This window comes from Dromiciops gliroides, chromosome X (genome assembly GCF_019393635.1).
Source record: "Dromiciops gliroides isolate mDroGli1 chromosome X, mDroGli1.pri, whole genome shotgun sequence".
Classification (NCBI taxonomy): domain Eukaryota; kingdom Metazoa; phylum Chordata; class Mammalia; order Microbiotheria; family Microbiotheriidae; genus Dromiciops; species Dromiciops gliroides.
The window spans coordinates 33,045,454-33,058,418 of record NC_057867.1 but is presented as its reverse complement, the minus strand read 5'-3'; the positions used below and the strand labels follow the sequence as shown (position 1 = coordinate 33,058,418).

Here is a 12,965-nt window from a genome sequence, read left to right as displayed (position 1 = left end):
GTTAGGTGGTGCAGTGGATAGAGCACCAGCCCTGGAGTCAGTGGTACCTGAGTTCAAATCCGGCCTCAGACACTTGACACTTACTAGCTGTGTGACCCTGGGCAAGTCACTTAACCCCAATTGCCTCAAAAAAAAAAAAAGAAGAAGAAGAAGAAGAGCAGGTCAGGGCAGCTAGGTGGTGCAGTGGATAGAGCACCGGCCCTGGAGTCAGGAGGACCTGAGTTCAAATCTGGCCTCAAACACTTAACACTTACTAGCTGTGTGACTCTGGGCAAGTCACTTAACCCCAATTGCCTCACCAAAACAAACAAACAACAACAAAAAACAAAAACAAAAAAGAAAAGAAATGGATCTATTGTGAGGATCTACTGACATAATATATGCCAAGAACTTTAGAAACCTTACAGCTGCCCAGAAATATGATGTCCCCCGTGGCAGTATATAGTGCCATAGCCACAGTACTGGGCATCTGGGCTTGAACGCCAGCTAGGTGAGCCAGGGCAAAGTAGTTCAACTTCTCTGAACCTGAATTTCTTCCTCTGTAAAATGGGGTGACTAAGTGTTGCTTTATCTACCTCTTGAGGGGGTTATGAGGCAAAGCGTCATAACTGGACTGTGAGTCCCCCAGGAGTAGGGCTGTCTGCTTTTTCATCTTTGCATACCCCCCTCAGAGCCATAGTGGGTATTCAGTAAATGCCTCTTGGATGAATGAATGCTACAGATTCCACCCCGACCCCCACGTGCCCCATCCCAACAAAGGAGAGGGTGATACTTCCTTTTCTTCTTCCCAGACATTTCCTTTTTGCTTGGGGGCGGGGCAGGGGGAGGGGATGGAGAGAGATGATTGGTTCATCAGTGAATTTGAGGAGAATACTAAAACACTAGAGAGGTTGAAGTTATTATTATTTTAATTAATCTCAGCCTTGGCTTGAGTAATGCATCCTGGGTCCTCATCCCAGCTTCATTCCTTAATGGACCCTGGCCAGGTCACTGCACAGGCGAGCTCCAGTGTCTTCATCTGTAAAATGGAGAGAAGATTTGCACTCTAGCCTCCATAGGCATGGGAGAGGTGTTTGGTAGATCTTAGCAGGCTAGAGAAGTGAGTACCAGCACAGCAAAGTGGAGAGTACACTGGCCTTGGGGTGAGAGAACCCGGGTTAAAATGCTGCTGGGCACGTATGACCTGTGTGACCTTGGGGCAAGTCACTTAAGGCACGGGTCTCAGTTTCCTCAGCTGTAAAATCAGAGGGTTAGATAAGGTGGCCTTTAAGGCCCCTGCTGGCTCAAAAATAATATAAGCTCCCCAAACGGCAGCAGTTGGATGTGCTTGGGATCCCAAGAATGTACTGAAAAGATTGGGGGGCAGCTGTGGAATAAAGGGGGGGGGAAGCCAACAATTCTGCAAAAAAAAAAGAAGCTGAGAAGAGGAGCAAACAAATAAACGAGGCGGGGTGGGGGTGGGGGGAGAGCCATGTGAGTTCGAAACCAGCAGACCGTGACTCGGACTCATTCACCAACTCTGGAGAAGAGGCCCCCTGGGAGCATCTTGGGAAAAACAAGTCCAGATCAAACCAGAGGGAACATTGCCATTGATTGAAGGGAGGGGAGGTCATGTCCTGGATGCCTGAAACAAATGAAGGGGAAGGAGAGGAAGCAGTACAAAAGGCCCCCGGAGCCAATCCATGAAGTGGAGGGAGAAAGAAGGCAGAGAGGCCGAGCGAGCAGGAGGGGGAGGGGGAGGGCGAACAGAGCTGGCCAGTGGGACTCTGGTCATGGAGATGAGAGAGGAATGCCAGGGGCCCGCATGGCCTCTGCTGACCTGCATGGCTTCCTGCGGGCTGCATATCGATTAGACGCTTTTCGAGTTAGAAGAAACCATACATGATGTAGTCTAGTCCAACCCATTTTTACAGGTAGGGAAATCGAGCGGTTAGTGACTTGTTCAATGTCACACAGCTAGTACACAGCAAAACCAAGACTCGAACCCAGGATGTCTGACTTCAAACCCAATGCTCTTGTCACTGTACCCTGCTTCCTCTAGGAAAGGAGTTGGGGCTCTGCTCGAAGAGAGGGGGCCCCTTTTGGCCCCAGGCCAGAAAGCCTCCACCCAACTGTCTGGGGACATTTTCATGAGGCCTGGGCACTTGGGTGGGTGCGTGGGGGACAGGGCCTTAATGGAGGGGGGCTGCCGCCGCTGTCCACCCTTCAATCAACCAATCAGTCAATCAACAAACATTTATTAAGCACCTACCACGTGCCAGGCACTGGAAACACAAATACAAAAGTGAGATAACCCCTGCTCTCAGGGAGCTTACATTCTACTTGCTGAAGAACAGTGGGGGATGCCCCTCCCCCCCAGGACCCCTCCCAGTCAGTAATACTTGCCTTGTCTCTGCTCCAATACTGGGGGAAAGGGTGGATTGGGGTGGGTCTCCTAAAGCCAATTGATGTTCCCTAGAGCCGGGATGGGGCAGTTGGGATGTAATGAAGAGAGCACTTTACTTGGACTTAAAAGACCTGGTTTTAAGTCTTAGCTCAGCTACTAACTTGGGCAAGCTGCTTCTCAGCCTCAGTTTCCACTTCCATCAAATGAGAAGAAGAATGTTTGTAGGACCCACCTCACAGGGGTCTTGTGAGGACTGGGATTTCTCATTGATCAGAAAGGAAAGCTGTTACCCCTCCAAGTCCTCTGGTCCCTGCCCTGTCTTACCCAGCTAAGGGCTCTGGTACTTGGCCCATGGGCATTCAACTGTCTGGGCTGGGCTCTCTCCTTCTGGGTCCTTGATTCACACCCCTCCCAAATGAACACAAACACACATGCAAAGGCACACCACAACACAACCACAAACCCACAAGGCCGGTAACACAAAAGAGAACCAGAAATAGCCAGGGATCTCCTAGCTGGGCCTCCCCCCACCCCCATGCCAGGACTTTTTCAGATGCTGTTGGCTGGGGCAGGGGCAGTAGCGGACCTGCTCTTGGAGGAGAGGGCCTGCTTCAGGCGCCGCTTCAGGTCCTGCATGTTGGGGGACTTGGGGCGGGCCAGGTGGAGGCCCCTGCGCTTTTCCACGCAGACATTGCTGCAGGCGCTGGCGTTGACGTTGGCGTTGGCACTGGCGCTAGGGCCAACGCTGGGGCCGCTGCCACCACCCCCGACGCGACCCACCAGCTGGCACAACTGCTGGAAAGCATCGTTCACGCTGTCGAAATTCTCCCGGGCAGACACCTCAGAGTAGCTGCCACCTAGCTCCCCGGCCAGCTGCTCCCCCTCATCCGAGGACACTTGGCGGGCCCTAAGCAGATCACCCTTGTTGCCCAAGAGCAGCAGGGGGATGTTGGCATTGGGGTGAATCTTGCGGATGTGCTGGTACAGGGGCCGGATGATGCGGTAGCTAGCCTGGTCGGTGATGGAGTAGACACACACGAAACCATCCGCCCAATAGATGGAGCGATTCACCTGCTCCTGGCAAACGATGACCCCGCTGTTTTCCTGTGTGGACAGTGAAGGCAGAAAGGGGAATAGAGGGGACAGAACCCTAATTAAAAGCATAGCAGGGCAGAATGCACTAAAGACAGGGTAAAATACAAGGCTAGAGCTACCTCAGACCCCAAATCAATGGTCATAATAACCAGTCTCTCGGCCATCTACTCCAACCCACAGACATCTCTCAAAGCCCTCCTCTTGTGCTGGGGATACAAATCAGAAATGAAACAGTTTCTTCTCTAAAGAGTTTGTGTTTGGTTGGGGTGCAGCATATAGACCACACCTCAGTTTGAGTCTACACACACAGAGAAGTAAATAAAGGTGGGCTAATTTGAGGAGAGAGAACAGTAACAACTGAGTGGGGGATCAGAACAGGTTCTGAGCCCTGAAGAAAGCCGAGGCTTCTAAGAGGCAGAGGTGGGCATTCCAGGCATGTAACAGTCAGTGCACAGAATGCTGAGTTTGGAGCCAGCTTTAGGAGGCTAGTTTGGAGGGGGTGAGGTATCTGAGTGTGTGAAGGGGAGTACTAGGAAATCCACTGGGGAAGGCAAATCAGAAGCAGTCTGTGAGGAGTTTCTTTGGAAGCAACAAGGAATCAATAAAGATTTGTAAATGACATGGTCAGAGCTGTGCCACAGGAAGATTATTTGGGGCTTTTGCATGGAGGCTGGATAGCAAAAGAAGAGACTGGAAACAGGAAGACCATTCAGTGAGACCAGCAGGGAGGTGATGAGGCCTCAACTATAATGGTGATTGTGTAAGTAGAGAGAAAAGGACGGATGTAAGTGACATAAGAGGTAGAAATGACAAGACTTGGCTAGTAATGGGATATTCAGAGGGGCAGGGGGTGAGGGAGAAGAAAAAGTGAAGAAGAGCTTTGAGCTTGTGAACCCGAGTGACTAAATGGATAGAGGGGGGATCTAACCATTTCCAGTCTTTCCTCTTTCCAACTCATCCTTCACACAGAGGACAAATGGAGCTTCTTAAGGTACAAGACTGACCACATTCCTCCTCTCCCCAAACATCTTTCATGGTTCATTTAGGCCTCTATAAGGTCAAATCTAACATCCTCAGCCTGGCTTTGAAGACCATTCCCAACTTGGCTGCCACCTCCTCTTGCAAGGCTTCCTTTCAACTTAGCAAGGATTTGTGTACAGCTCTTATGTTCCTTATTAGACTGTAAGCTCAGTGAGGTCAGGGACTATACAGTGCTACAGGCTTTGAACCCTCCATGCCTAGCACAGGGCGATGTCAAATACTTATCTGATGAATTCACTTATATTAGGCACCCAGAAGAATGCTCTTGCTGCAAGGGTTGGTAAACCCTGGAGACTCTTTTCAGAAGAGAGAGAGCCCAGAGTCAAGGTCACTGGGCACCAACGTGGGAAGGCCTCACCTGTCACTGACTGGGCTGAGCCCACTGATGGCTAAGGAGAGTTTCATCTGAGAGCAGCCTCCCCCATCTTCCCATCTTCCACATCTCAATTCCTTTGGCTCAGTGGGATGAAAAGGAAGTTCCTGCTCTGAATGGGCCCTGAAAACTTTCCTCCCTGGAAGTCCCTTGTGGTTCGATAGATTAATGGGATTTTTCACTAGAGCCAGCTGGGTATCAGATGGGATGGTCGCTGGCCACATTCCAGGTGGGATTGTCGTCTATTCAGAAAATGCAAAGACCCATCAAACTCATTTTCTCTTGTTTTGCTTCCTGGAAGAAATCCCTTGGCAAGGGGTAATTCTGGAGTTCACCAGTCACTGCCCAAGTCCTGGGACAGCAGCCCACACATGCCCCCCTCTGCCCCCCTTCCCTGGGCTCAGTAAGTGGCTTTCCTGAGCCGTCAGATTTGAACATTACGGTAGGCTGAAGTTCTCCTTTCCTCTTTCCACCCATTCATGCCCATTGCCATCACTCAAGCCCCATCCTTTCCTCCTCTTCTTCTTCCTCTGTCTTATCCCTCTCTCTCCTCATTTTTCTACCCATCTATCTTCTCTGATTCCTTCCTCACTTCCCCTACTCACTCAAGATCCTCTCCCTCTGCTCCTCACTCCATCTCATCTGCAGTCACTCTCAACCCCTCATCTCCCTTCCCATTCTCCCCACTACTTACTAACTCCTCATTTCTTGGTACTTCCCTTCCCCTTACTGCCAATACCTAGTCCCCTGCCTCCTTTCCTCTTCTCCCCTCACTTCCCATCCCTCTCCCACTCCCTCCCATATCACTACCCCAAATCTTCATCCCTCTATGGGGCCTTGACTTCTGGAAAGGAATCAAACCAGAGGGAGAACTAAACGTATTCTAGGCCTGGGCTCCTCCCCTCTCCTTCATTTGGCTAAAGCCGTTGGCTGCCCTGGAGGCTGTGGCACTGGTGGGGGTGGGGGTGGGGCTCTTTTCCCAACCCCAGGGAAGGTCACTTGGGTGGAAAATTGTGACTTTCCTGCATCCTTCTTACTGTAGCCCAGTGATGGGCTGGAAAGACAGAGGCCAAGGGCAGTAGAGAAAACATTCTGGGCCTTGCCTTTTTTTTTTTTTAAAGAATGAGATAAGTCCATGAATAGGACATAGGACTTAAGGGATGGATTCCTTGCGCTTTCAAAGAGATGGCACTTTTGGCCAACTCTGTGGGCCCTATGTGCCAGAGTTTCCAATGGGGGCAGTCACCTTGGTCCCTGAATTTCAAAGCTCTGATGATAAGGTACTGATTGCAGGTGGCTCTCAGATTCTTTTGGTCAATCAGTATGGGCCTCTCAGGCACCTTGTCATGGCTCCCAGAGGCCAGCCTCCCCGGGCAGAGGGTCCAAGAATGAGGTTACAAGGCAAGGCCGCCTCTACCAACTTCATCCCTGGGCACTTGCTGTGCCCCCTGAGGGGATTTCCTGCCTCGTCTGTTTATGTTTTGGATGTTGTCAAGCCAGCTAGGAGACCAGCAGATAGTCAGAGAGTTCCCAGAAGGAAGCTCTTACCTCCAGGGCCACATAGGGGGTGTCCTGAACCTGGAGAGAGATTTCTTCCCCATCAAGGGTGAACTGGCGAGAGTACAAGGAACCTGATGGAGGAGAGATCACAAAAGAATAGGAAGATCGCTAGAGCAAGAGAAGTCAGGAGGCTGGGGATTGGGCATCTGCTACCGACTGGTTGTGTGACTTTGGGCAAGTCACTGGCTCTCTTTGGCCAGCTTCCATTGGGTCTCCTGTAAAATGAGGCAGGCTGGGCTAGAGAAGGGACCTCTAGGGTCTCTTTGGCCCTAACGTGCTAGCTTCAGGGAGATGATTCAGAAGGTCCCTCCCAGCTCACACACACCATGACTCGGGCTCAAAACTCAGATGGCATCTCTGTTAAAAGGGAGAACAAATAGCCTGAGTGGGAAGAAGACCTTGTGACTGGCTGCTCAGGGACCCCCCTCGTCAGGCTGAGTCAAAGCTGCCATTTACCTAGGGGGTAGGCGGCAATATCTAGAAGGAAGCACTTGACAGATGCTAAATCACTGGGACTGGGGTGGGGGAGTGGGGGGTGTGAAGCAGGAGGCTCACTGAGCCAGGCTGGGGTCTGGGGAGAAAGCAGAGCCTCAGCAAGAGGGGTGGAGGCGGGGGAGGCCCAGAGCCGCCCTCCTGCCGTCACAGCACCCTGTTGGGCTCCTGGCCACCTGTCCCAGGAGCCTTATACCAGCACACAAAGGTGCTTATCCGCAGAAACCAGAGGATGCTCATTTGGGACACCCTCCCATCTCTTCCTGGAGAAATGGTTGGGATAGGTCTTCCTGGGAGCAAGACGTATGAAATCAGGTTTAAAGACTGCCTTCTCCCAAGGGAGTCCAGGACAGTGGCCCATTCCAAGGGCATCAGGAGACCTGACTTAGAATCCTGATTCACATCCTTACTAGCTGTAGGACCTGCTGAGAGCCTCGATTTCATCATCTATAAAATGGGAAGACTAATATTTAACTACCGACTTTAGAGAGTAGCTTTGAGGAATGCGCTTTGCAAACCTTAAAGGGCTGGAGAAACCGGAGTTATTGTCACCTCTCCTGTACACACAATCGCTAAAAACATTAGGCAACCCCTGCAGAAATAAGATAGTCAAGCCTGGGAGTCAGGAAGGTCCCAGATCCAGTCCTGACTCTGATATATACAGTCTGTGTAGCCCTGTAGTCTTCCAGTGGCCTGGCAGGCACTTCTCTGTGACCATGTACTGGGGGACTTGCTAATCTACATTGGTGGAGGGGGTTTCTCAGCACCAATAAAATAATAGGTCTGAGACTCCCCTTCATAGCATACATCTTACCTTCTTAGAAGCAGTGAGGTGACACAGTGCATAGAGCACCCAGGCTGGAGTCAGGAAGACCTGAGTTCAGATCTGGATAACTGTGTAACCCTGGGCAAGTCACTTCACTTCTGTCTGCCTCAGTTTCCTCAACTGCAAAATGGTAATGATAACAGCGCCTACTTCCCAGAGTTGTTGTGAAGATCAAATGAGATATTTGGGTTTTTTTTTTTTTTTGTGAGGCGATTGGGGTTAAGTGACTTGCCCAGGGTCACACAGCTAGTAAGTGTTAAGTGTCTGAGGCCGGATTTGAACTCAAGTACTCCTGACTCCAGGGCCAGTGCTCTATCCACTGCGCCACCTAGCTGCCTCCAAATGAGATATTTGTAAAGAGCGCCTGGTACATAGTAGGCACTTAATAAATGCTTATTTCCTTTCTATGCCAACATGCCAGCATCCCACTAGCTACACACTTGGCCATATTTCTTATATATACCTAAGCAATGTCTCTCCTTGATGGTCCTTTTTGCACAGCTTGAGAGCACGTGCTTTGTTGCATTGGGAAGAGCCTGGCCCTCAGGCCTTTGGGTGAGCAGGGGAAGCACACTGCATGCCCAGACTGAAATACCGAGGAATGCACCTGGCTTTGGGGGCCTTCCCCGATCACACAATGTCCTGGCTGCACCATGGTTGCTACGGCTGCGAGCTGTTGCTACGGCCAGCTGATTCCCTGCATGGATTGTCTTGGATTGTTTGCCTTTTCGAGGGCTAGAGTCACATTATTCTCATGCCTTTGACAGTGACTGCTCCCCTCCTCTTCCCTCACTGTGGCCCAATGGCTGGCCCAGGAGAAGGGTGGCCCACTGGAGCCTAGGGAGTCTCACCTCCTTGGAGTCTTTGGCCACCCTTGTCAAGAGGGCCAAGGGCAGGGAAGGAGATGTGTGGGCAACAAAGAGGCAAAAACTAGCAGGAAGCCCAAAGTGGGTCTGAGAACTAAACCTTCTCCCAGAGCAGGGAGGAGGCAGAGTGGCCAAAAGAGGCCAACAGGCAGAATGAACACGAATGAGGGTCCCAGTGATCCTAATGTAACAATATATTAAGGACAAGGACAGTGGCAATAGTAATAATAACTCAAAGGGCTTTCCTCACAAACAACCCTGTGGAGGAGGTAGAACATGTGTCATTAGCCCCACTTTCCAGATCAGAAGACTGAGGCTCAGAAATAGCACAGGTCAGTAATGAGTGCTGGGATGGTGGCTGTCATCTGCATTATCCTTTAACTACAGTGACAGAACCTCTGGAATCTGTAGTCTACTCTGGGACAATTTTCCAGGCAGATCATTTTGGCCAATAGTACTTACCTTCATGGATTACTGGAGCCCCCCTCCTCCCAAGCACCTTCCCCATGGTCAGTAATTTCAATGGTCTTCAGACAATTTGAGGCAGGTAGATGTGAGTGGGCAGAGTCCGTGGAATTTACAGCTGAAGATGTCCTGGGAGATCATCTAACCTAACCCAACCCCCCTCAGTTTGCAGAGCAGGAAACAGGCCCAGGGAGGGGCAGTGACTTACCCAGGGTCACACAGTCACCAAATAGGCTTGGGAACCAGGTATTCTGAGTTGAAAGCTATCTTGCTTACCACTATGCCACATGAGCTCCCTTGTAAATTCTCCTTATTCTACATATGTGGACACTGGAGTGACTTGCCCATGGGAGAGAATGCCCTGCTGGTTCCCGGCTCATTACTCTAGCTGGGTTTCTATGGAAGGGAAAACCCAGAGCATCTGGGAGTGGGCAGACAGCCACTTGGCCAAGAGCTGAATGGGTGCGTGTCCTTGCCCTGCTGGACCTGATGTCTTCACTGCTCATGCCAGCTCTAAAGCTGTGATCTCAGAGTCTCTGATCTTGACCTCTATCTCCTCCCCCAGCTGCAAGGGGCCTCCAAACCTGCTGAGCCCGGGGTCTGGGGCTCACCACCTCGGAACCTTGGCTTGGCTTGTCAATAAGCATGGGCCCTCATCCTCCAGTGGGGGAAGAAGACACACAGTGACCTACCCGAGGGCTTCTGGGACTTCTGGCTTTTTTCTTCTCTTGGGAGGTCAGGCCAGCAGCATCTCTCTGGGTCCTCACCCACCCCAGCCCCTCCCCCCTTTCCTTAGCAGGATGGGAAGGGGGGGGAGGGGAAGGAGATGGCTTGCTAGCCTCACTGGAATGGGGGTGGGGTGAGAGTTTTTCCACTATGAATCAAAGGCTGCCCCTGGGGAGCTGGGGGAAGGGCCTGGGCAGAAGGGAGGCTCTGGCCCCTTCAGGGCCCAGGAGCTGGGCAGACTCACCGGTGTTGGCCTCATAGTCGCCAATAAATCTCTTGGTGAGGAAGCGGACCACCAGGGCTGCAAAATAAGGCAATAATAACGCTTTCGTCCCTAGGGAGAGGGGCTGCCCAGTTCCCTGAAGTCAGGGATTTCAGTGCCCTGGGCTGGGCCAGCCTCTGCTATCCTCAGGCCTGAGCTCCCAAAGGAGGAGAAGGAGAGGGAGAGAGGAAGGGAGGGCTCTGTGGCTGGGAAGTGTCCTCTTGACTCAGCTAAAAGCAGAGCCCCTACTTTTGCTGACTTCTCCCAAGCTCAGGGCAAGTCACATATCCCTTTGCCCCCAATTTTCCAGCTGTGGGCCAGCTATGACAAATGGCCTGGGGCCTTAGCCCCCTCTCCCACCCCAGGTCCTTCAATACTCCTCAGCCCTGGGATCCTGGACCCTTGAGGCTGTGGCCTTTGCAAAGGCAGCCAGTGGGGGAGAGGGAAATCGCCTGAGTTGGCTGGGGTGGGGTGTCAGCTCTGAACCCCGGGCGGGGGTATCAGCGGTGAGCCTGGGTAGGGAGTCAGTTCGAGGGGGCGGTAGTGTGCCAGAGCTGAGCTGAGGGGAGGTCAGCTCGGATTGAAGAAGAGGGGGTATCAGGGCTGAGCCTTGGGGGGCTGTGTCAACGGTGAACGGTGATCTGGTGATCCTAGGGTGGAGTAGTTGTGGAGCCTGAGGGAGTGTGTGTGTGTGTGTGTGTGTGTGTGTGTGTGTTGTGCGCAGGAAAGGACAGAGGTACAGGGGGAGTCAGAGCTAAGTTTAGGGGGTAATATGAGAGCTGAGCTAGGGGAAAGGTGTCAGTTCAGAGTTGAGGGAGGGGAGGGTCTCAGCACTGAGCCTGGGGTGGGATGTCTGAGCTGAGCTCAGGGGTGACCAGGAGAGCAGGATCAACGCTAAGTGGGGGAGGGCATTGTCAAGGATTCCGCTGAGGAGGGAGTCAAAGCTATGGTTGGGGGGTTATGAGCTGAATTGGGAGAAAGGGGTGTCAACCCGCAGTTTAAGAAGGGGAATATGAGAGGGGGCCTTGGGGGACACTGAGCACAGGGGGGAAAGTGTGTTAGAGCTGAGCCTAGGGGTGTGTCAGGGCTGGGGGGGGATCAGAGCTAAGTTTAGGGGGTAATATGAGAGGGGAACTGGGGGAAAGGTGTCAGCTCAGAGTTGAAGAAAGGGGGTGTGTCAATGCCGAGCCTGGGGGTGTCAGCGCTGGGATTGGGGGGGAGGTCAGTCTTGGGGTGGGGGTGGGGTGTGAGTGTGGATTCTTGAAGGCTATGTGTCAACACTGAACCAGTAGAGGGGTAATCAGCGTTGACCATGGAGGGATATGAGCGCTGAGAAAGGAGGCATCAGCGACGGTCCTGGGGGGGTGGGGGGGTGGGATAAGCATAGATTCTGGGGGGTGTGTCAGCAACTGCCTAGGGGGTGTGTCCGAACTGGGCGCGGCGGGGGGGGGGATGTCAGCGACGAGTGAGGGCATCAGCGCTGAGCCTGGGGGGGGGCGGAGTGTCATCTTTGAGGTGGGGGGCATATGTCAGGGCTGGGTGGGGGGGAGTCAAAGCTAAGTTGAAGGGGAGTAATGTGAGAGCTGAGCTGGGGAAAGGGTTTTCAGTTCAGAGTTGAGAAAGGGCTTAGAGCTGAGGGGGAGGGGGTGGGGTGTTAGAGCTAAGGAGGGGGCCATAGCAGGTCTGAGTCCTCCAGCCTGTGTCAGCTGGGGGGGTGGGGGTGGAATGGTATCAGGCTGGAGCCCGGGGCTAGGGTGTTAGCGCTGAGCACCCAGCTCTCTCCCCTCTAGATCATCCAGTCACCTGGCCACCTGTTAGGCGTTCAGGAGCTCTGTTGCTGTTCCCAACCGCCCCACCCCTGTTCAACCGCTGTGCCAGGGTTCTGGGACTGACAGGTCCCGGGGCACCACCGCCCCCCCCCAACCCCCCCAACCCCCCCAGCCCCTCCCCTCCCCCACCCGCCGCAGTCCTAGCTGCCCCGGCCCCCTCAGGCCCTCCCCACCCCCAGCCCAGGTCCAGCGGCCGTCCCGCTCCCCGGTCCCTGGTCCTGTTCATTCCTCCCCGCGCCCCGGCCCCCCCGCCCCGGTCCCCGACCCCAGCCCGCTCCGCCCTGCTCCCCGGCCCCTCGGTCCCCGGCCCCTCGGTCCCCGGCCCCTCGGTCCCCGGCCTCGGCCGTACCAGTCTTGCCGACACCGCTGGCCCCCAGCACCACGATCTTGATGGCCTTGCCCGGGGGTGGGCAGACGGGCCCGGGGCACTCGGGGATGGGCACCAGCAGAAAGTTGGTGGAGTAGGGCGCTATGGCCGAGGTGGAGAAGTGCCACATGGTCGCGGGTGGCGGGAGGCGGCGGTAGCGGCGGCGCAGGCAGCAGCGGCAGCGGCAGCGGCCTGCCTCGCTGGGGCCGGCGGCGGGCCCACGGGCCGGTGGCGGTGGCGGCGGCGGCGGCGGCGGCGGCAGGGACGGCCCGACGGCCGGACGGCCCGCGGCTGCGGCTGCGGCTGCACAGGAGTCTCTCCCGGCCTGGCCCAGCGTGCCGACTGGTCCAGCTGCGCTGGCACCTACCTCTCGGAGCTGCTCGGGGCCCCTGCCCTGCCCTGCCCTGCCCTGCCCTCCCCTCCCGGGGCGAGCGTGCCCTCCTCGGCCCCCCCGGCCCCCGCTGTCACCGCCGCGCGCGGGGCCCGGGCGTCCGCTGCCCAGGCGGCCTCCCCCGCGCCCGCCCGCCGCCCGCCCGCCCACGGCCAAGTTCACCAGCGAGCGCGGCCGCGGCCACCGGGAAAAGTTTGGGAGCCGCTCGCTGCGCTCGCTCGCTCACTCGCCGCTGCTGCTCCGCGGGAAAGCGCGCTCGGCACCAGGGAGAAGGAGCCCTGGCCAA

The 12,965-nt window shown here is 54.6% G+C and overlaps 1 protein-coding gene across 2 annotated transcripts; it reads right to left on the bottom strand.

The window, feature by feature from the left end:
- Positions 1–890: 890 nt before the first annotated feature.
- On the bottom strand, positions 891–12,705 carry LOC122734195 (ras-like protein family member 11A-like). 2 transcript variants are annotated; one of them, XM_043974937.1, is made up of 5 exons: positions 12,271–12,704; positions 10,075–10,131; positions 6,444–6,526; positions 2,973–3,490; positions 891–1,018 (listed from the first exon to the last, which is right to left on the bottom strand). In XM_043974937.1, exons 1-5 carry the CDS (start codon positions 12,416–12,418, stop codon positions 1,015–1,017), a joined length of 810 nt encoding a protein of 269 aa, XP_043830872.1. In that variant the 5' UTR covers positions 12,419–12,704; the 3' UTR covers positions 891–1,014. The 2 variants fall into 2 exon arrangements, with proteins under 2 accessions (XP_043830872.1, XP_043830871.1); XM_043974936.1 differs by lacking the exon at positions 891–1,018 and having other exon boundaries at positions 2,182–3,490; positions 12,271–12,705.
- Between the last annotated feature and the right edge of the window lie 260 nt (positions 12,706–12,965).